General features: G+C 44.0%; 1 protein-coding gene across 1 annotated transcript; it reads right to left on the reverse strand.

Annotated features, from left to right (window-relative positions):
• Nucleotides 1-1,638: 1,638 nt before the first annotated feature.
• On the reverse strand, nt 1,639-23,510 carry LOC123244776 (MLX interacting protein). The gene is made up of 16 exons (XM_044673378.1): nt 23,444-23,510; nt 22,773-22,858; nt 22,232-22,321; nt 21,572-21,613; nt 20,658-20,829; nt 19,549-19,638; nt 18,897-18,988; nt 17,497-18,133; nt 17,016-17,122; nt 16,548-16,731; nt 7,011-7,135; nt 5,945-6,046; nt 5,695-5,822; nt 5,400-5,523; nt 2,472-2,601; nt 1,639-2,334 (listed from the first exon to the last, which is right to left on the reverse strand). The coding sequence occupies exons 1-16, from the start codon at nt 23,448-23,450 to the stop codon at nt 2,204-2,206; spliced, it is 2,247 nt and encodes a 748-aa protein (XP_044529313.1). The 5' UTR covers nt 23,451-23,510; the 3' UTR covers nt 1,639-2,203.
• Nucleotides 23,511-23,571: the final 61 nt, after the last annotated feature.

The following is a 23,571-nucleotide window of genomic DNA, read 5'->3' on the forward strand; positions in this document are numbered from 1 at the left end:
CAATAAAATCTGGAAAGGCAGGTGGCCAAATTCCCTTCTGACCTACTGCTGAATTGAATCAAAGTTGTCAGCTGAGAAACACGTGTCCTCTCCCACCCTAGACTGAGGGCGTCCTAGGACTGAGCTCCTCTGGGAACTGGGTTCAGTACTTAGAACAGATCTGCCCTTCAGGGAGGCTCCCCCACACCCATGTCTCCCTCTTTTTGTCAGCTTTCCGGCACCTTCCTCCATTCCCGATGCAGGATGGGTACCTCCCCAGGGATCTCACTACAGGGAGCTGCTGCCTCTCTACAAGTTCCCAGCACACTTACCATCTGAATGTCAGCAGATATCTTGCTAGGCCTAGAGTGGGACGCCCCATTTTTCAAAGAAACAAGACCCTGAACTTTCTAGGCAGACCAAGCCCAGAAATGGCAGAAGTACTCTTGGTTCTACTGATAATCCAAAGGAAATGTGGATGAAAGAAGGGGCCTCAGGAGAGACCCAGGACTCGAGTTCAGCTCTGCCCCAAGTAGCCACCCAGGAATGTTTGCTGCCTAATCACTAGACTAACCAACTGCCATTCTGAGAGAATTATGACCAAACTTCTGACACTTTAAAAAGGGGAACAAAGGGGCATTTTCCCAGGGGCTGTACAATCGATTTCATCTTTTGCCCTTTTCTAGTCAGGAGAGAGCAGCAGAGGCCAAAGCTGACACCGATAGCGAGAAGCTGCTCCAAATTTCCAGCTGTAGGTTTGTGTCATCTGGAAGCTGCCTCGATGGAGGCGGACCAATGAGGGAGCTTCTGGCCTTGAAGCATTTCCAGTCCTTTCAGTCCTAATGAGGAAGGGCTCTCTGCTGTACTCAGAAAGACCTGATCACTCGCAAAAGAGGCAATTCTTGCTCGCGGGGCCTAACATGCAGGTTAAGTAACTGAAAGAGTTCATTTTTAATGCACGAGGAAAGTAGCTCTGGCTTTGTTTTGATAACTTTCCTTCTGTTTGAGCAGGTACTTACAATTGTCTCCTGATCCATGAGAGGCCAACAGAGGCGCCTCCAAAGAACCATCCAAACTAAGAATCTCGAGCTCCCATCATTCCAGTAACCTAACAGTGGACTGGAGAGGTTCCCTTTCCTCAGACTTTGCTCACAGGCATTTCTTTGGTCCCAAAATCAAGGGTTTGGCGCTCTCAAAAGATGAATAATGGATACTATTGTAGGCTAGGCTGAGAGTGAAGACAACGGCAATAACAGAGAACCTGGAGGCTTTTCAAACTCGATCTATAAAACGCTCCCAATCCCTTTAGCTTGGAAGCAGATGCAGAGCCACAGCGGGTCCCACCTCCAGGTGAGGGCTGGGGGGGCTCCTGGTTCTTTAGTCCCAGCCACATGGTTCTCAAATCCATGATGCTACATGGGTCACTCTATGCCACCTCTCCCAACCAACCAGTGTCCAGAAGGGTGCGGCAGCTTTCCATGTCCTGTATGTCCATGTCCATTGAATGCTGTGGTTCTTCAGGTGGTCCGAGTGTCCTCTAAAGAAGGCACTGTCCCCTCCACCCCCCCGCCCCTCCACCCCCAGCAGCTCATGCCATGCAGTAAAGCAGGTGCTTTGCAGTGGCAGCGGCCGCCCACATACAAGTTTGGGTGTATTTACAAGCCACAGACGGGGGCCAGTCACTACCTGGATGTTGTAAGCAGACAGACAGACAGACATCTTCCAAATGCTACATCAGGAGAGGTGGAACGAGAGAAGTTAGAAAGCTTCCCTACAACCACAAACAACGTAAGAAGACAAAAACCAGTCCCCAAGTCTGGAATTGGGGGTGGGTGCCTGAAGATTTTAATCATGTGAAGGAAGGAACATTCCTTCCTTTGTCCTGAAACCATCCCACACCTCAGCTCTGCAGGCACCATCACCCTCCGGGGCAGCCAGCCTAGAGGGAAGGAGGTATCGGCAGCAAGGCAAGAGCCGACCCAAGCCGGACGTTTCCCTTTTTCTGGAGTAGCTCTCGCTGTGGGAATCGCAGGGAGGCGGATGCTTGTAGTCACTAAGCACAATGTTCCAGCAGATGGGCTATTGCTGCTGGCAGGACCCGAACCTGCTACGACCCTGAGCTTGGCATTTCCGCTGAAAGTGCCCACCGTTATCAGAGGGAAGTCCTAAAGGATGCGATGATGGGCTTTGGCTCTTGAGCCAGGCCCCTTTGATCCCTGAGCTATCAAGGATGCTGTGAGTCCCCCGTCCTCTTGCTGATTCTGGTGACAGCCTCCGATGCCTGCTCTGGTAACCGGGATGGGTCTGTGAGAATGGCGGTTGTAGTGCTGAGCTGCCGGAGGGTGAGCAAGACCACTAGGAGAGAAGAGAGAGGGGGAATTAGCTCAGGGACACGGCACTTGTCTTTTCCCCCTGGCTCCTCCTTCTCTCCCCTTAGTTCTTCTGCAAACCCCTCCTGCCCATTCTCTCTGAGCATAAACCAAGTCACTTACTTGGCCTGAGAACAGGGAGGGAACAATGCTGGTCCAGCCAGGAGAGGGCACTCTGGTGGAGTTCATGCAGGTTGGTGGTGGACACCATCCCCTTGAATGACTCAAACAATGGTTTGATGATGATGCTGAACTGCCCAGAACGTGGATTAAGGAAAAGTGGGAAAGGCTGAGGATTAGGAGAACACCTATTGCACTTCCTCCCAACTCCTGGCACGTTCCCTCCAATCTGTGAGGACAGTTTAGGGACAGCAGCCAGTGAGCGCTATGCAAGAGAGGGTTAGAGTAGACTTTTTTTGGGACAAGAGAATCACACATCTGAAGTAGGAAAGGACATGGGAGGCCATCTAGTCTTAACCCCCTCATTTCACAGGTGAAAACATTGAGACCTGCAGAGGTGAGATGACTTGCCTTAGTAAGTGGCAGAAACTCAGGGCCCATAAATCCAAGTTTGACCAAAATGCCTTCCTCCATTTGGTTTCGAAACATCTTAAGATTCTCAAATTGATAGGCCACAGCCAACAAATTAATGTGGGGTAGTTCTTGGCACAAACAAACCTTTCCCATGACCTTGCCATTCTTTCAAGCCATTCTCCTCAATTTCCCCTCCTTTGGAACTGTTAAATTTCTACAAAGTCTGCTACATCTTGCCTCCATTCTCTACCCCTTGCAATATGGCTTCAAACTACCACTCCGCAGAAATCTGTAAGTTGACCACTCCTCTTACTTGCCAAAACTAACGACTGCTTCTCATTCCTGGCCTTCCTTCAACATCTGAATATTGCCCATCCCGCCCCCCCCCCCCAACCCGAATGCTTTTGTCCTAGCTCTCTTTCTGCCTGTCTAAGCAGGAATTCTTGGTTTTCTTCACTGGCCATCCTTCTCTTAAATGCAGATCTCTTATCTTGGGTCTTTCTCTTGTTCCTTCTCTACACATTTTCATTATTACTTTCATTTATTGCCATGGAACTAACAAGCTCTTGGCAGATAGCAATTGGATTCACAGATCTAGTCCCAATTTCTTTCCCGAACTAGTCTTGTATCTCCAAATGGTGGCTAAAAACCACCTCTACCTGGATGCCTATTGATAACTACCTAAGACTACCCTCTCTCCAGAATTATCTTTGCCTCAGTTTTAACTGCTAGGCACTATAGATTTTATGTCTATAATCTTTGTCCTCTGCTATCTTCTCCTCATTCACAATACCCCTGGCACCCTAGTTCAGATACTCATCATCTTCCCGTGGACTTTTGTAATAGCTTTCTAATTGGCCTCTTAACACCTGTCCTGTCAAAGGAAGTTTCCAAGGCGCAAGTATGACAGTGTCCTAACCTTGTTCAAAAATCCTGAGTAGTTCCCTCCTGAGTCACAAAGATCTAAAATGAGAAGAGCCCGTCATATCTCAGCAGCCACATCCAGTTCCCCACAACAACACATATAGTGAGCGACTTTCCAGTCTCTGCTTGGTTGTTAATGTGCTCTCTTCCTGTTACATACATGATGAGCTGCCTGGAGAGCAGAGCCTCGCTTCTTTGTATCCCCAGGGCTTGGGATGGTACCTGGCACACAGTAGGTGCTTTTAGGTGCTTGATAAATGCTTTTTTGGACTGACTTTGCTTAAAGGCTTTCAATATGGGTAAACTCACTACTTCCAATAGTGGTACTAATACTTCTCAGATGTGCTCAGCCTAAAAGGAGTCTTTCCTACCTTGACCTTATCCCAAGTATTTAATCTGGATTGATTCTATGACATTCCACCGTGGATGATATCTACTAGAAAACAGGCTATATCATCCTCCATTTGAGAGCAGGGAATCATGCCCATTATTTCTTTTTAATTAGGCAAATTAAGATATATTTGTTGATTTGAATTGAGATAAGATGGTCAAAAACTTAGGAGGATACTTGGTAGTGTCAGAGTGACTTTTATTTCTGACAAAATCTATCTACAGCCCGTATATCTGTGACACAGTGCAATTAGTTCTGTGTGGCCACTAGAAAGAGGGCTGCATTTTCCAATAAAAGTATTTGGTTGAAGGAAATGTAGAAATTGGGGTATGCAGTTTTATTAAAGAGAATTCTGACTCATTATGACTGCGTGGTGTCTAAAGTGATAGGACATGGTGCCCCAAGAGTAAACCAGTGATTTAAAGTAGTGAAACTAAAGTCAGTCTTTATCTGTTCTTCAAGCTGCCCTATACTTGCCACCATAGAGATTGGTACAGATTAATTCTCTCTGGAGGCTTATCATCTCCAGGGATCAGCAACAAGACCACTGATAAGGCAGCTCACTACTATTTCTGCAGATGTCTTATTTAGAAGCAGAACCGAAGTGGCCCCAGAGATGTCTGGTGGCCCCATCCTACCATCTGTGCTTCCTATACTTAATCTCCCCTAACCCGCCCCCCCCCCCCCACAGCCACTGCAGCCTGTAAGATGAAGAGTGATGACTAGCACAGGGTTTATGTTTCAGGGGCCAAAACAGCAAAGTAGGTTGGCTCTGCCCAGATCAGTGTCCTCAGGCAGCCTCTACTAGTCCCCTCCCCTGGTTTTTGGTGTCTGTTGATTTAACTCTAAAACAAAGAAGCCAGATTAGACCATCCCTTTCAGCTCTTAGTCCTATGATCCTCTAAAAGGTGAGCCTTGCATGGTCAGCATCCTTCAAAAGCCATAATTTCAGATTAATTCCCATCACTGGAACAAGGAACCCGAGGACCATCTTATCAAATCCCAGGTCAGACCTCTAGACTCTCTGTGAGACGGGGATAGTGGAGGTAACCATTTTGATAAGTTCAATGAAAACCCAATGGCAACAATCAATTTCTGGGGATATTTCTGAAGGAAATGAAATGCCATTTTTCTAGGTTTTGTTTTTTGTTTTTCCCTAGTAGATTCGGGTGGCTTGGGAGTGGGATGACAACAAAAGATACAATCCAGAACTTCCAATTCTGTAGAGTTCGACTTTTCACATATTCATCAAACATGTCCCGCATGTGATCATACTGGCGCCGGGTAACAGGGACGCCTGTGGCAGGGAGCTGCTGCTGGCAGGAGCTGAAATGACAAAGTCAGAAAGGTAATGAACAGTTCTGAGTGGAATACTTGAGCTCTGGCACCTTCCCAGGTATTGGGGACAAGAAGGGCCATAAGCTCTCTTCCCACTTTCCACTCTTTAAGAGCCTGGAGGGAAGCATTGTGTGGACCCGGCCAAGCCAAGTATCTCACATGATGGTGGTATTGAGCTCCTCAATCTCCTCTCGGAGGCGCTGGGCTTCATCCTGCATCTGGCTTCTCTCCTGCTGAAGCTTGGCAATGTATTCTACCGTTTTCTGCAGTGTGATTGCATGGCTAGTCTACAACAGGGAAGAGTCAGGGTCAAAAGTAACATCTCACCGAAAGCCCAGTGACTTAGAGGGAGGAGGCAAAGCTCCTTCTTGCCCCCATATGAGGCTGCCCCCAGGCCCTGCCAGTTTACCAGTTTGCAGTTGTTGGAGATCAGACTGTTTAAGGTGCCAAAGCCAATCTTAATGTTGAACCGTCTCTTCTGTTCGGCTGAGATGTGCTTCATCCTTCGGTTCTGATTGAGGAAGCACATGGGTCACACCTGGCTGCATTGCTCCATATTTTAATATCATCGACCCAAAGCCTCCTGCAAGCCTTGTTGGCTGGTAATATCACTGCATTTGGGAGGAAAATTAACACAAAATCCAACCCTCTGAGCCACCAGGAAGCCAGGATACATTTTACAAACACTGCAACAGAGTGGAACGGACAGAACCAGTGTGTGTATCTTGTCTGATTCCCATCACCTTATTTCTCATAAGACAGATGGGGCAGTTTAAAGCCGACTGGCATCAGCCAATAGAATTTTATTAACTATTTACTATGTGCCAGGGACTGAGCTAAGCACTGGGAATGCAAAGAAAGGCAGACACGGTCCTGGATCTCAAGGGCTCACACAGAGCTAGCATGCAGACAAGTGTGTGTAAGGTGGATGGGAGCTAAGGCTAGAATGAAGACACTGCCAGTCGGGGTGGGGGGGTGGGGGGAGCTGAGAAACGGAGTATTTGAAGGACGTGACAGTGAAAAAGGAGAACATTCCCCAGAGTGGGGAGATGGAGTGTTAAGCGTAAGTAAGGAACCCCAAGAAGGCCAGTAGTGTCAGTAGAGGACAGAGTATGCGGATAGTATGCTGTCTGATTCTGGAGATTCATAAGGAGCCATTGAGGCTTATAGAGTGAGGGTGACACAGGCCTGCCCATCACCACCAATGAATGTGGCCTGAAGAATCTTCTAAACAGTGGTTGATAGAAGTCCATTCAGTGGTCCTTCTGACAGATTAAGAACTGGTCCAGTTAGAATGAGCATGACACAGGGAAATGAGGATGTGCTAGCTCTCAAGTCTGAGGGAACAACTTTGTTGAGGTTCTTCCAGTTCTCCCTAATCTTGTCCTAGAGTACAGATCCAGGACACAGATTCTCAGCTGCCTTCTCCCTCCCACCGTCTCCAAAGGGCTCCAAGTAAGAGAATGCCATGATACCTTGAATGCAGCCACATTTGGAGGGTCTGTAGAGGATTTCCCTGAGCAGTTCTGCGGAGACTGAGGACTGGGACTTTGTTCTGATGCACAAGGAGAGGCCTGGCCAGAGTTAGGACAGTCTCTGCCTGAAAAGGAAGGAGAATATAAACTCCTCCAAATGGATTCACAAGTGAATTCTATCAAACATTTCAAAGAGCAATTAATCCCAATACTATACAAGTTATTTGGCAAAATAAGCAAAGGAGTCCTACCAAATTCTTTTATGACACAAATATAGTGCTGATACCTAAGCCAGGAAGACCAAAGACAGAGAAAGAAAGTTATAGACCAATTTCCTTAATAAACTTTGATGCAAAAAATTTTAAATAAATACTAGCAAAGAGACTACAGGAATACATCACGAGGATTATTCACTATAACCAGGTGGGAGTTAGACTAGGAATGCAAGGCTGGTTTAATTTTGGGGAAACTATCAGCATAACTGAGCATATCAATAATCAAACTGATAGAAATCATATGATTATCTATCTCAAAAGGTGCAGAAAAAGCTTTAACAAATTATAAATTCCTCTAAGAAATGGAGCCCAAATAAACAGTTCAGCAAACAGTACATAGAAGGGCTTTCTACCCACCATCATAAAGTTTTCAAGGCTCCAGTTAAATCAAGCATTAACAAGAACTTCAACATCATACAATTTGTCAAATCACGAAGACTCTCTTCCCCTCAATCGAAGATCAGAAAACACAAATATATAGATTGCAACTTGAAGAAAAAGTGGTTTCCTCTGAGCACACAAGAAGGCTTGCCTTCCTGTTAATCCAAAAGGGCTACAAAGTTAACAGAAATTCAGTCTATGAACTTGACCTGCTAGGAGTTTGGGCATCTGAATCACAGCTAATATTTAGGTGCCACTTTACAGTCATAAAATAACATACAGACATCATCTCATTTTTTTTTAAAACCCTTGTACTTCAGTGTATTGTCTCATAGGTGGAAGATTGGTAAGGGTGGGCAATGGGGGTCAAGTGACTTGCCCAGGGTCACACAGCTGGGAAGTGGCTGAGGCCAGGTTTGAACCTAGGACCTCCTGTCTCTAGGCCTGACTCTCACTCCACTGAGCTACCCCGCTGCCCCATCATCTCATTTTAATGCTCACATTATCCTTGACAGGTAGGGAATATTTGTTTTAAGGAACAACCTAGGGTTTCTAGATCTTTTTCTAGGTTATGTCAGAGTACTGAAAACCCATCATTTTGGATGGTTTTTCTTTAAATATAATAACTCACAGTTGTCCACAATGAAATCCATGTGCAACATTCCTGCCCCATTTGCCTCATCTTTGAGAACTTTCTACAGTTTGATCTTATCTATTTGGTATTTCATTATGCTAAAAGTCTCATTAGGGTCAAACTCAAATATAAGAAATAATGAATTCTTGATCAGAGTCAAAGTATACCAAGACTAGTTTAAAAAAAAAAAGTATACAGGGGGCACCTGGGTGGCTCAGTGGATTGAGGTCCAGAGACAGGAGGTCCTGGGTTCAAATCTGGCCTCAGACACTTCCTAGCTGGGTGACCCTGGGCAAGTCACTTGATCCCCACTGCCTAGCCCTTACCACTCTTCTGCCTTGGAGCCAATACACAGTATTGACTCCAAGATGGAAGGTGAGGGTTTAAAAAAATTATACACACAATAATTTATATGCAAAATATACATATTATTTAAAGTATTATAAACATACCAATTAGATTACATTCTTATACATAATAATACAAATAATGCTTGTATGTAAAAAGATATATAGCTTTGCCTGACTTTGCAACTTAAGAGCTTAAAACTGAAAAAGAATGAGTGAAAAGAACATGTGTATATATGTAGGTATGTAGGTATGTATGTATGTAGGCATGCAAATATCCACTCTGCTAAAAACCAGAGAGGGTCAAGAACAGAAAAACATGCAGAAGTTGATAGGAGATCGGAGAACCCATGTCCTCAGTGTCTATATCAAATATACAAAAGGATAAATGACAAACATGGTGAACACTAGGTGACAAATGTGACCTCATGCATTATTGCAGCATGGCTCTGGAAGGGTACACACACTTCATTCAAATAGAATAGGAGAGTTGTAAAAAGAGGGGCAGTGAGAAGGCACACTCCTGTGAGGAAAGCTAGGAACCACCCAACTGTGGAAGCTGGGTGAAGAGTATTTGAATAAAGATAAAGAAAGTAATAAATAGAAGTGTTGTTGTCAGCAGGGCTCAGGGGAAACCACCTGGACAGAAAGAGGAAACAGACAAATAGATGAGTTTGGGGAAATGATGACAAGTGTAAAACAAGGGTGATATAATCAAAATGGGGATTCAATTATCTGGATGCCTGGTGAAGGGCTCTTTTTCTGCCAAAGTCAGAGGGACCTGATAATGTCTTGCCCTGCTTAAATAATGCCATCCTTAAAAAAATGGAAGTAGCCTCAGACACTTCCTAGCTGTGTGACCCTGGGCAAGTCACTTAGCCCTCATTGCCTAACCTTTACTACTCTTCTGCCTTGGAACCAATACACAGTATGGATTCCAAGATGGAAGGTGAGGGTTTAAAAAAAAAAAAAAGAGGAGGAACAGCTGGGTAGCTCAGTGGATATTGGTTCCAAGGCAGAAGGTAAGGATTTAAAAAACAAAAAACACAGAGGAAGACTATGTACACTTCAGAAATGCAGAACGAAGAAGGGTTTTTAAAAAAGTCTATTCAGGAAAAGGTGGAGATCAAAGAAGAAGGCAGGTGGTTAAGTAGATGGGGATAATGATAACACAGAACTTTGCTTCAGCTTAATTTGTTAAAGAGAATGGCTTTTGGACTGGAAGAATGGAACAGGATTGGGAACTGAAACCCAATACAAACACAAAGATAAAAAACAGAACACCAAGCTGCTCTTGCTTAGTCAGGCAAATTACATTCCATAACACCAAAGAACTAACAAATGGGACCAATGAGCTCTAAAAGATTGTGAAGGGGAATGGCAAATGTCCCAATTTCAAAGAAGGTAAGAGAGCTAAGTCTAGAAGCTATGGGCTACGAAGAGCTTGATTTCAGTTTCTGGTAAAATTCTAGGAAATAATATTAAAGAGAAAGATAGATAAAGCAGCTCTACAGAAGGAAAAAGTAATCCCAAAGAGATGGCAGGACATCACTGAGAAGAGACCTTAGAGCAGCTCAGCAGCACAGTGGATACAGTGCCTGGTCTGGAGTCAGGAGGATCTGGGTTCAAATCTAGTCCCAAGCACTTTTTAACTGGGTGACCCCAGGCAAGTTACTTAATCCAATTGCTTAGCCCTTACTGCTCATCTGCTTTGGAACCAATATACTGTATCAACCCCAAGATGGGGAGGGGTGGGGAGAGATCTTGCCATAGTCTCGTTTTCTTTTCTGACAGGGTTACTAGAGTGATAGTTCAAGGATATTCTTACAAATAGGTTTCACTAGATTGTGGAAAACCACTTGAAAAAGTCTAATATGTTATTGTTAAGACAGAGATGTGGGCTCAAAAACTGTACAACTGAAGGAAATATGAACTGGTTGAATGGACAGATGCTAAGTATGGTCGCTAACAGCTTAATGTTTTTGTTATAAGGGGATGCCTCCATGGACAGGAGTGGACAAAGGGACATAGAGATAAAAATGATATGAAAACTAGGAATTTCTAAAAAACAAAAACAAAAACAACCCAATTTGATGACATCTTGGAAGTAGGGCCCTGGTGAGTTTTCTTATGAATCTATAAATCTGACCTTCTGATATTTCTGCTAAGATTTAATATTCATTTTAAAAAATAATGAAATCTTAAGTTCATGGCTTCTTCATTAAATAGTCCTTTTTTTGGTCATGCCTATTGATGATTAAATTCACAATAAAAAAAGAAAATTTAAGGTAAAAAAAAAATCCCCTCAAATCTGGGAAAAAGGGTCTAAGTTGCATGTTGATCAAATATGTAAATGACAAAAAACTAGGAGTGTTAACATGTGACAGAATAAGGATCTTAAAACTTCTCAACAGGCTAGAAAAGCGGGCTAAATTAAATAAGACAGAATTTAATAAGCACAAAGTTTTAGCTTTCCAAAAATAACTTCACCAGTATAAGATGGAGGAGGGACAAAGCTAGATGGAGTTCATCTGAAAAAGACCTGGGGATTTTACTGGCCTGCAGGATCTCTGAGCTAAGTAAGAGTGTGACAGGGCAGCCCAAAATGCCAGTGCAATCTTAGGCCACGTTAAGAGAAGTGGGGTGAAATGCTAAGACAATGTTCAGTCCCTTGGGTTCAGACAGCAACCATGAGTTTCAGGTGAAAATGACAAAAAGCCTTTGGAATTAGAAGGAAAGAGGCATAAAGGAAAGAGAAAGGATCAGATCAACTCTGTTAGCCTAAAACATATACTTGCAACAAATGCTGATCTTGTAATGGAAGAATTTAAAGAGATAGCAATTGTGGTAGTGTCTGGAGAAGTCAAAAGAAAAGAGACTGATCAAAGATCAAAAGGATGACTCAAAAGTGGAGGAAGATAGTAAAAGAAGGGGGAAAAAGAGTCCTTTAGACCAGCAGCATCAAACTCAAATAGAAATGGATCCTGTAGGCTGCAGCAGAGAGAGGTACTTAGAAAACCTCCGCAAATGAACATTATCTGCATTGCCTTTTTATTTACTTGTCAAACATTTTCCAATGGCATTTCAGTCTGGTCTACAGACCTCCTACTGCATGGCAAATTTAACACCTTTGGTTTCGCCACCAGGAGCACAAAGAAAATGAGTTCAAATCTGGTCTCTGATACTGTCTAGCTAGACAAGTCACTCAGCCAGCCCAGGCATCAAAGTTTTCTCCTTCTACCTCTAAATCTATGCTCCTAGGACAGTTCCCCATTTGGATGAACCTGAAGCAAAGGCAAAATAGGGGGGAGAAAAGAAAAGTGTTTGGCCTAAGGAATACTTTTTTTCCCCTCTTAGGGGTGGGGGTGAGTTATGTTTTTTTTTCCCATGAACAAAAATAAGTTTTCTCTCATTCCCACCCTTCTCCCACCATTGAGAGGGGAAAAAATATACAAAAACCCTTATAAGAAATAGGCTTAATCAGACAAAACAAACTCCCATATTTGCCATGTCCAAAAAAATTCTAGGCCTCATTCTTTATGTTGGGCCTGGAGACAGAAGGACCCGAGTTCAAATGCAGCCTCAGACCTACTAGCTGTGTGACAAGGCACTTCATCTGTTTGCCTCAGTTCCCTCAGTATAAAATAGAGACAATAACACCACCTATCTCACAGCACAGTGAGGATCAAATAAAAAAAACTGTAAAGCGCTTAGCACAGTGCCTGGCACATAGGAAGTGCTCTATAAATGTTAGGCACTGATGTTAAAAGGGTGGGTAGGTGGTTCAATGGACTGAGTGCTGGGCTTGGAGTCAGGAAGATTCATCTTCTTGAGTTCAAATCTGGCTGCAGACCTTGACTAGCTGTGTGACCCTGGACAAGTCACTTTGCCCTATTTATCTCCATTTCTTCATCTGTAAAAGGAGATGGAGAAGGAAATGGTGAACCACTCCAGTATCTTTCTGAAGAAAACCCCAAATGGAGTCCCGAGGAATCAGACACGACTGAAACGACTGTCCAACAACAAGCTGTTTATTATCATTATCTGTCAGGAGGTAAGGAGCATATCTCATTGCCAGCTCTCTGGACTTGGGGTCAGTCACTGCACTGGTGACTTCTTGTTACAACCGCTCTCTTCACCCTGCTTCAGTTCATACAAGTCTTCCTGAGCTTCCATGGGAACTGATTCATCGCTCTATGGCACAAGCATTCCACTACACCCATAACCCATAATTGGTTTAGCGAGTCCCTAACTGGTGCGCACCCCTCATCCTTCTAGTTCTGAGCTAAAACAAAAAAAGCTAACAATAATTTTGTATGAGTGGTTCCTTGCCCTCTTTCTTTGAATCCTGGTGGAAAACTCATGGAAATGTTTGTCAGAATCTGTACTTTGAGCTGGAGGAAAGCAGGCCACTCTGCTCCAACAAAACCTTGAAATGGGCATCGATCAAATAGTGATGAAGAAATCCAATGAGAAATGATAGACTTCTTCTATCCCTAAACTGCACAAGAAGCCAGTCAGAGGCTGACTCATAAACAAATAGGGAAAGGGGTCCCTCCAGCAAAGCCAGGGCCAGTCTGACAGCGACAAGACATTTGTCAGCTACAAGGCTTTGTGTCAAAATGGAGGGCTCACATAAGAAAGCCCCAGAGTGGTCTGAAGTCTTAGAGCGGGGACCTCTGAAACTTTAGGAAATGGGAGCAGGCAGTAACTAGGAACAAGCAAAGTTCTGCGGTACTCAAAACTTGTAGAACCCAGGCACAGGGGTTCTGAAATCCTTAATATTCTGTCTGGAGATGCCAGAGGGCTATGAAGATCCAGGAGAACCTAAGCATAATAGGTAGAGGTCAGAATCAGAAACCAGGATGAGACACTCCATGCTAATCCTGAACAAAGCCCCAATTCAAAAACTAAAGCTGAAGAGAAATAAATCAAAGAGGACACTGGCAAATATAGAAAGCCATTACAAATCTGAAGATTCTCCAAAAGAGACAGCAACTCTAAGAACTGTAAGCAGAGTCAAAGTGAAAATGAATGTTCCCCAGGAGCTAGGTGAACCCTGAAGGAACAAAGAAGAGATGAAAGCTCTGGAGGAAAGAACCAGGAGAATGACAGCTTGGAGAGAGGGATGAGCCTTATTCAAGAAAGGTACTCACTCACTGGAAACAAGAATGGGCCAATAAACCAATGCCAAAGATGGCAAGAAATAATGAAACAAGCTGTTGACAAAATTTTTCGAGGATCTCTGATGGAAAGATCCAAGTTGATCATGACATCCAAAGACCCCTAGACAGGTGAACTTATGGAGGAAGCACCTCGCTGCATGGTGACGCAGTATTAACATAGTTGGGAAGAGGAAGCCTAAAACTGTCACATCTTCACAGAGTACTGGGGAAGATAGACGTTGGGGATAGGGTGGCTTTGGTTTTAGAAATGGAGGAGGGGAAAGAGAAGAAGGAGAAAAAAGGAATTCACTGGTGTAGAAAGGAAAAGAAGGAGAGAGAACGTGTTATTTCTCATGACTGCAGATGCAAGGGGAGCATACAAACATGAAGTGAGGGGTGGGTCAGAGGGGCCTCAATTTTATGTGAAACTTACCAGGGAAATGAGTGGCAATTAGAGGCAGGAGGGTAAGGAGGAGAAGAATAGCAGGGAGCAAATAATCACAAACAAAACAAATTTCCTGATCCTGAAATGTTGGGGATGAGGTGGGGAGAATGAGAGTCTAAAAGGACACCTTGGACTGCCTTTGAGGTACCTGGGGAACGGCTGAACAAATAGTGGCAAACAGAGGTAATGGAGTGCTAGAAACATGTTATCAGCCTCCTAAGAGAAATAGGATGTACACAAGGTCCAGAAATACCCATTTTTGGACAAAGTCATTTGTAGGCTGTGTTCTGACTGCACTTTATTGCAAATGTTGAATAGAGGGAGCTGAGCTAAGGCTAAAAGGGGGAACACTGTGGTAATTTTTAAATGTATAAAAGAAAACAGAAGGATGTTTGGCAGAGACAACAAGCAGGACTGTTTCAAATTAATATACAGAATTCATTATATTTTTAAAAAAGAAAGCAAGAGGTGTGCAGTAGAGATTCCCAATTGTATAGCCGAACTTTTGGTGTTCTGCTTCTCTATGTGGAAATGTTCTTTTTTGATGTTTAAGTTCAGAATTGAAATGACCTAGCTGCTTTAAGTGAAACCCAAATATCTGCTCCTCGGGACTTCTTTTAGGACTTTATTTTTGGTTTGTAGGAAGGGGAAACTGGTGGGAGCCAGATGCTCTAACCTTTCTTTGATTTTGTAAAGATCAGTATTTTGTCTAATTGAATATTACTCTGAGAACATAGGCTTCCTCAGATTGAGAGAGGGATACAGGTCCCAAAAAGTATTAAGAACTCCTGGTGTAGGGGAAGGCTATCCAGACAGTTAAGGGTCAGAGAATCATGCTACAGAAGGATCTGTGGAAAGAACTGGAAATGTTTAACTTGGAAGAGAAAAGACATGGGAGAACAAGATAGCTATCTTCTGAAGTATTTGAAAGGAAATTGTCAGAGATCAGACTTGTTCTGCTTGATCTCAGAAGGCAGAACCAGGTGCAAATAGTTGGGAATTACAAAAAGGCAGATTCAGGTTTGGCATAAGGAACAAATTCCTAACAATTCAAGGTGTCCAAAAATGGAGCTGGCTGCTTCCCAAGAAAGTGCCAGAGACTTCAAGGCCAAAACTCTAGGATCATGTCAGGTAACCTGTGGAGGGGATTATTGTTCAGGCTGGACAGCAGCCTCCTAAAAGAAAGCTTTATCCTCTCTCCAGTAAGTCAATCAGTTGATCAACATGTATTAAGCACCTACTATGTGCCAGGTACTGTGCTGAGTACTGGGAATACAAAAAGACACAAAAGACAGTCCCTGTCCTCAAGGAACTCAGTCTTATGGGAGAGACAACATGCAAACTAATACATACAAAGCAAGTTATAGACAGGATAAAGAGGAGATAATTAACAGAGGGAAGGCTTTGGAATTTAGAGGGATTAGGAAAAGCTTCCCAGAGAAGGTGGGATTTTAACCTTTGAAGGAAGTGAGGGGGAGCATTCTAGGCATGGGAGACAATCAGAGAAAATGCCCAGGTCTTGTTCATGGAACAATCAGCAGGTCAGGGACACTGACCTGAAGAGTAGGTAGCAGGGAGTGAGATGTAAGAAAACTGGGGTGGGGGTAGGGAGCACAATCATCCTTATTCTTAGACTTGATCTTTATATGCCTCTGCTCAAAAACTTTCACTGCTCCCTATTTCCACATAGTCAGCCCCACCTTTCTAGCCTTGTTTCATTGTCTTCAGATCTAAGATCTAGAGCTGGTGAAGCAAGACCTCAGAGAACCTTCAGCCCACTCCCCTCACTTTACAAGTAGGGAAAACAAGATCTAAGAAGTTAAGAGATGTGTCCCAGGTCCCAGAGAAGTGTGGGCCTGAGCCAACCCTGTACTTTTCCATATCCAGGCCTGGAATGTTCCATTGCACTAAAGCCGAACTCAAGTGCTTACCTGCACATGATGCTTCCTGTGACTGCCCTCTCCACCTCGACAAAGGACTGGTAAAGCCTGATGCTGAAGGAGAGGTTTTTCTTAGCCCTTGTCGAAAAGTCATTTCCTCTATTCCAAATCCCTTGGATTTCACAAGGTTCTTTTATACCTCTCTAACGCATTTATGATGGACTACTATATTATATATTTTTGTGCATTTGGACTAAAATCTGTAAGGGTGAGAACCGTATCTTACCTAAACTTACAGAGAAGTATTTTGGGGCATTATCAAATCAGAGAGATAAATGTTTGTTCCTTTTATTTCTAGAAGTTTTACATATTACTTAAGGGGTCTGTTCCCCACAAAATTAATTACTCACTAGAAGATGGAGAGGCCATTTGGGAACTGCTTCCATGCAGTGAGATCTGCTCGCCCTTCACCAAGGAGTCTTGAACAGCACTGGGGGAGAAGAGCCGAGAGGCTGGGGATGGTTGGTTGCTGGTAGCATGGCCAAGGTCTGCAGCAACCAGGATGCCACTGTGGAATTCAGTGACACCAGGAGCCTGGGAAGACAGTGAGATGGAAAAGTCACTTCCCTATACATCACCAATTGAAGGGTCCAGTCTTCAGACCAGTTTGCTGCCCACTGACAACTGCATGCCAGAGAAGAGAAGACTAATTAGTCCTAATGGCAAGAGAACTAGTGTCTCTGGTCTGGAATGGGATGGGAGGCTTTCCCAGAAAAGGGATACTTCAGAGTAACAAGGGGACCAAAGAGAAGGGATCCCCTAGCACCCAGTGCCCACTGCCCTCCTCTCCCATAACAAGGAGAGCCTGCTTTCCTCACCCTGGCGATGACTACATTAGGCTGGGATATGGTAGAGGTCAATACCCCTTCTCTCTTCAGAAGGCCAGGGGTCACAATCACTGCTTGGGGTTGTCCTGAAAAGGCAGCTGAAGAACAAGGAGGAGATTAGGGTGATGCCCCTCAGAACACAGCAGGAGCAACAAAGACTAGGATGGGCAGGTCAGGGCAGCTTCACAACAAAGAGCCACCATGCCACTTTAGTCACTTCCCATAACAAAAGCCCAAAACAAGCAAGTCCCACCAATCTCCCGTATCTGATGGATCCCTTCCCCAAGACAGGGATCAGAAAGATAGCTCCCAGGACCCATAAAACTTCCTATAACTTGACTCTATGCTCCCACAAACAATTCACAAACCAAAAGAACTGGAGAAAGAAGTACAAAAGACCAAAAGAATATTTCTTCTTGCTTCCTTCATGGGAATCAAGAATGTTACACCCTGATTTATCAACCTTACTCACCTGGGGTGATATAAGCATTCTTTAACACCAATGACACAGGCTCAGGTTTGGGAGCAGGCACTATTTTAGGGGGTTGCTTGGCCCGTCCACTAGCCAGGGGCACAGATTTAGGGTGAACAAAAGTCAGGCGAGATTGGGTTGGCCCAACTGCTGGAGGCACTGTCAAGCTACAAGGAGGTCCTGGTGGGGCTGGTTGTTGTGCAGTTAGCACAAGTCCCTGGCTCTGGCTGAAAGTAGTTGCAGAGGCATCATGGGTGAGTGTAGCGGAGGCTGTATGGGTAATGACTGAGGAGGACTTGCCGACTTCAAATTTCTGTGACTGTAGAAAAGTTGATGGAGCCTGGGCACTTAGAGTGGCCCCTGGAGAGGGCACTAATGGCATTGCAGGTGAAGATGGTGTTGGTGCTGGGCTGGGAGAGAGCAGGGAACCTGGATACACTGGAAGGAAAGTCTGTGGACCACTCAGTTGTGGCTCAGGGCTACCAAAGTCTGTGGGTTGGATGAAAGGGCCCCCAAGTCGGGGCCCACGCTCGCAGCTTCGTCTTTCTGTGGGGCTTAGGGAGGCTGGCCCTGGTGTAACAATGAGGCTGTCAGGGAGGCTCACAGTGGGCAGAGCACTAGCTGAAAGGATGGGTCCCTAAGAAAGAAAAGGAGAGAACATTGGAGTTGAATAATGCTTCATCAGCTTTTAACATAAACTCCAAGAACCTGAACTGACACCCCAAAAGATTCAATTCTTTGGGGGAAAAAAAGCAAAGGTAAAAATATCTAAGCACAGTATTGCTAGTCTAGAGGACTAATGCCTACTTCAATTTCTCTATATGTTCCCAAAGGGGCTAGACTCCAAAATGAACCCTAGAGAGAAAACAAAAATCCTCCATAATTATGGAAGGCCTAACACCCTTAAAATTAAGAGTTTTCCCAAATTTTCTTCTGTTATAAGATGGGAGAATCAAAGTTTACAGTGGCATATAGGGTCTTCTGAGATATTGGTATATGTCTAGATCTATAGACATCACATACACCCAGTGGTTGGGAAAATATCTAAAGATTTCACAATCCCTGTCCCTCTAAGATAAGCTTTGTCCCAGGGCCAGAGTGGAATTTCTAACAAGTCAAAAGCAATGGGGGAAAGAAAATCAACAGAATCTATATTATCTAGTCATTCAAGACATCCCAGCTCAAACAAGGTATAACTAGGGTTATGTATGAGTATTCCTAAAACTGGAATAAGATTACACTACAAATCCAACTTCAAAAACTTATTCCAGGACCAAAAAAGAAATTCCATAATTCCATGCAACATTTAAAAGTCCTTCACTTATATAAATCATAGTCATAATGGTCATGTGCCTGGCACAGTCCTAGGGACACAAATTCCTGGATATGGACACCCCTACCTGTGCTGGTGGGCTACTGGGGTCTGCAGCAGTTGAAACAGTAGGTCCAGCAAGTGTAGGGCCAAAGATGGAGCGGCTGGATGAGAAGAGGTCTGAAAGACAAGGTCAGGAGCCTTCCTTTAAGTCCCAAGGCCCCCAGGCAGCCTCTGAGCAGATAAACAGGTACCTAACGAGGTCAGAAATGCTAGGCCTCCCCTCAACCAGAATGGTTACAGGAGCTAGAAGCTGCTCGCCCTCGCTGGGACTCTTCCGCTGGGGCAGTTTCCTTAGTATGGAACCAGTCAGAACAACTCCCACAACCACATGGTTCAATTGCTCTTCAGGTCCAAGGATCAAGGGCTTGTTTTCAGACAGCCCAGCTGGGCTAGGCCTGTCACTACTGCCCTCTAATGCCCAGAGGGAGAACTGTCCACAGCCAGAGCCAAGGGTTGGGCTCAAGGAAAAGGGCAGCCGCCAAAGCCCAGCCTAAAAAGAGGATCATCCCCCCATCAGTACAATCCCATAAAGACAACAACTCTGGAAAATGCACCCCCTGCTGCTCGTGTACAGCTCAGGTTTGCCACACTTTGGACTTAACCACCTGCTTGATCCCCCTGGAACAACAAAGGGAGGTGTGACCTGGGCTTAGCCCGACCCCCTTCTCCGTCCTTACCCTGGAAAGGTTCAAATGTGTCCATGAAGTCAAAGTTTGGCTGTAGAGGGATTAGTCCAGGTTGGATCATGTCTGCATTTCCCAAATGTGCTACAAGAATGCAGAGAGAAAGGAGCTAAATTCAACTGCTCAGTCAATGAATCCTTGAGATACAACAGGCTTAAAAAGGCTGGGAAGCCACACTTCCATGGTTCTCACGGTACTTTGGAGTCTTCCTCATTAAAAAGCAAGAGTAAATCTGAAAAGCTTCTTCAGAAAAGTTTGCTTCATTCTCACCAGAGCATTCTTGCTTTTAAAAGCCTGGGGCTCCCTAATTCACTTAGGCTGGAAATGCAGGGGCCACAGCCCTACTTGGATGGTCAGTGGAGCACTGGCCTGCTCTGTTTCCCACCTGGTAGCCTGGTGGGAATCCAAATCCCAAGGACTAATCATATTAATATTGAACTTATTTGTACACTTGATAGGTTTAACCCAGTACAGCTGAGATTCCCCCAAATTCTTCATTTTTACTCTGAGTTCTAACTTAAGGTTAGTGGGAAAGTGGGGATACCAATGCCATGAAGACTAAGGACTACAGTAAGGATCTACTTTAGATTCATCCTCCTTAACAAATTAAATAGTATAACATTGGTCTAGAGAAGAGATATTCCAGTAAACTGTAAGCTCCTTAGGGGCAGGGACTACTCCCATCTTTGTCTTTGTATCCTCAGCACTGAACAGTGCCTGGCCAACAGCCAGAACTCAATAAATGATTGGTGAACTGAACAAGAGAAATGCCATGTGAGGTCAGTTCAATTGTCCATCTAGACCAGTATTCAGTTTCTAATAGTGGCACCAAACAAACGCTGCCTAGCTTCCAAAATGTCAACTTCAAAAAAGTTAGGCATCTACCATTAGCAAGATACTGCATACCACACATTTCTCCTAAGAAAGAGGCCAATTCCCTCTCTTAACAAAGAGTTTATGGTACCCAGCTAATAAATGACTTTTCTGTCAAATCCTCCTTTGTTTACTCTTCTTGACTGAAAGATGTGACTTGGAAAAGTTCAGAAACTTAACTCAGAATAGAAAGTGACTGGTCTGAAGGGAAACAAACGGTCCCAAGTTACCTATTTCCCGTGGGTTGGGCCAAGCCATTGGTTGATGCGATGAAAGAGTGGAAAAGAGGGTGTCACTGAATTCTGACATGAGCATGTCTGTGTCCAAGAGTGGGTCCTCTTCCATGGGGACTGGGGTGTCCCACCCATCCCCACTCTTATGCCAGAAAAGCAGGTCATCATCCTACCCCCATAATAGGGGAAAAGAAAACAAAGGTATTCAAAAGAAGAAAAAAGCAGCTGTAACCTTGAATTCTTAACTCCCTGACATCATGGAGTCTCATTGAGTCATTTGAGTAGTGTTAGACAAAAGCTTCTGACAAAGATTCTTTGTTTTAAGATAGAAGTTAGTCAGTCAATAAATATTTATTAAGCTAAGCACTTTACAAATATCTCATTTGAGGACTATTAACAATCCTGGAAAGTAGGTGTTGTTATGATCTCCATTTTAGAGCTGAGGAGACTGAGAGAGAGAGAAAGAGAGAGAGAGAGAGAGATTAAATGACATGTCTAGGGTTACACAGATAATTAAGTGTCTGAGATAGAATTTGAACTCAGCTCTTCCTGACTCCAAGGACTTTGCTGGCTTTATCCATTCTATCTAGCTGCCTCCAAGAAAATTTTGTTTAATGATTCTCTAGGTCCTGTTTTCAGGAGAGCAAGTAGCCTGGCAATGATGATAATGAAAACAATAGCCATTCATATTTGTATAGTGCTTTCTAGTTTGTAAACCAATTTCCTTACAATTCTTCCTATTAATAAGTGGGACTTTGTTCCAATCACAAAAATATCTCCTGCTTTGGTGTCCACTGCAAAGCCACCTAACTCAATGTTCTCTCAAAGACTAGCTCAGCTGTACCTTAAAGAATGACTGACTTGAACATTGCCTATGTAGGCTTAATTCTGTCTCTCATATGTTCACTTACCCGGACCAGGCTGGACAGGTCCTCGTCCTTGTGCTTCTGTAGCTGTGGAGAAAGGGACACCCCAATTATCAAAGACTTTATGTGGGAATATGATGTGTTTTATGTCACCAGTATTGAGATTATTCCTCTGTTTGTAGGTGTTTGGTCACTGTCCAGATTTACACCTTTCTCTGGGACAAAGGGAGCAGGGAGTCTTAGCCCCATGTCATTGGCAAGGAAAGTGAAGAACAAAAGTATGGGGCACAGTTGGTTTGTGCTGGCCAAACAGGTTGATTATGCTTAGTTAGAGTTAGTGTTTTTCAAACCAAATTATACTTTGGACAAGGTAACAATTAAATTTATGGATGACCTAGCCTTCACTGGCTCAAGGAATAAGAACAAAAACCAAGGATCCTATCCAAGATAGGACAAGGTGGAATGAGCAAGAGTCTGTTTTTAAGTTTAAAAGATTTTAAGAAAGAAGGCTCTTTGGCAATAGAAGTGTTGAGGGCCTGTATACATTTGTCATAGGCCACGGACCAGTAGCTGGAATACAGTGCTGATCCTTAGCACTGTTCTGTGGCATCACTGACACTAACCCCTAACTAACACCAACACTAACTACGCCCCACCTCTGGGAGAATGCCTCAGCTAATTCTCTACGAAGCCGAGGATAGATACCCTTTTTTTGAAGTATGTTCTCCACTTGTGATATTCTCTGATCACAATCTCAATTCGATGTTTCCAGTACTTCCCTTCAGTGGTGATGGCCTGGAATGTGAAGGGAAAAGAGATGATGCTAGAAGCAGAAAGGATTCTTTATACTAGCGATAAGACAAAATAAAGTGTTTAATACTCCATAAAGGCCAGTAGAGGGAGGATATGCACCTACCCCTGGGCAATGGTATTTCACACTCACATCACTCACAAGGTACTTCCTATTTTCTGTGGCCACAAAAACCCGTAGGGCTGAAAGGTAAAGATTATGGTTTTGTGCTTCTGTTTCAGGTCCCATCAAAACCAGAAGGAAAGGGCTTTAAAAGCTCTAGACTGAGTGCAGAGATTTAATAAAATGCTCTGCAACAAGTGAACACTCCTTCCAACTCTTAAAATCAGGTAGACTTTAAAGAAACTCAAGCCTCGATACAGAGCACCCCATGTACCCAGTGCTGAAGAATCTGCCTCCCCCATACTCCCCACAAAGCAATCTTTCCTAAAGCACCTCTGGCCGGCGATGCTCATCCACTTCCACAGAGCCATCCAATGGAGTCACAAAGTGGCACACAGGATTCTTCCGTTTCTCCAAGTCTAAAGGGAAGAGAGGAAGAAACCATAATTACCTTAGACCTCAGCATGACCCCTCCTACCCAGTGTGGTGCTCTCCCTTAGCCTGAGTTCCTCCTAAGCTACCTTCCCTGCTAAACCTGAAAAGGTATGAGAAATAGAGATCAAAGGAAAAGTGTTTAAAAACAGAGCATGGGTAGAGGAGGGACACCAACTCATTCAAGGAGTCACTAAAGTGGCATGAACACGGTAATATGCCTTAGTCTCCAAAATATAATAGGTAATAACTAGGGAGATGGTGTTGTGCAGGTGAAAAATGTCAAGGGGGAATGTGCAGGTGGAAAGTTTTCCACCTGCACAGTGTCAAGCCTTACATCCTCAGGCTCACCCTCTTGTCTTAGTTTTACCTGTAGACACATGCTTACTAAACACAAAAACTGAAGTTTAGTGCTGGTTTTCTTGTTTGCATGAACTACCTGGAGAGGAGGGGCACTCTCTAAAAACAATGCCTTTGTGTGAACAGAATGAGATTTTGGAAGACAGGATGTGATCCCTGGCAGAATTTTCCTGCTCTAAGAAGACCCTCTGGCTCCCGCTTAGGTCACTTACACTGCATATACCACGCCCGCCAGATGGCATTATTGAGTCGGATCTTGTCTCTCCATTGCAGCTTTAATCCTTTGAAGTTCTTCCACTTTGGAGAAACCAATTTCCCACTGAAAAGCAAAAACAGGAAC

This window comes from Gracilinanus agilis, chromosome 1 (genome assembly GCF_016433145.1).
Source record: "Gracilinanus agilis isolate LMUSP501 chromosome 1, AgileGrace, whole genome shotgun sequence".
Classification (NCBI taxonomy): Eukaryota; Metazoa; Chordata; class Mammalia; order Didelphimorphia; family Didelphidae; genus Gracilinanus; species Gracilinanus agilis.

Coding starts and splice junctions, on each gene's coding strand:
- LOC123244776 (XM_044673378.1), bottom strand. Junction 19,639..20,657: donor GCCCAACCCACGGGAAATAG/GTAACTTGGGAC, acceptor GCATTCTTGTAG/CACATTTGGGAAATGCAGAC. Junction 17,123..17,496: donor GAATGCTTATATCACCCCAG/GTGAGTAAGGTT, acceptor CTTGTTCTTCAG/CTGCCTTTTCAGGACAACCC.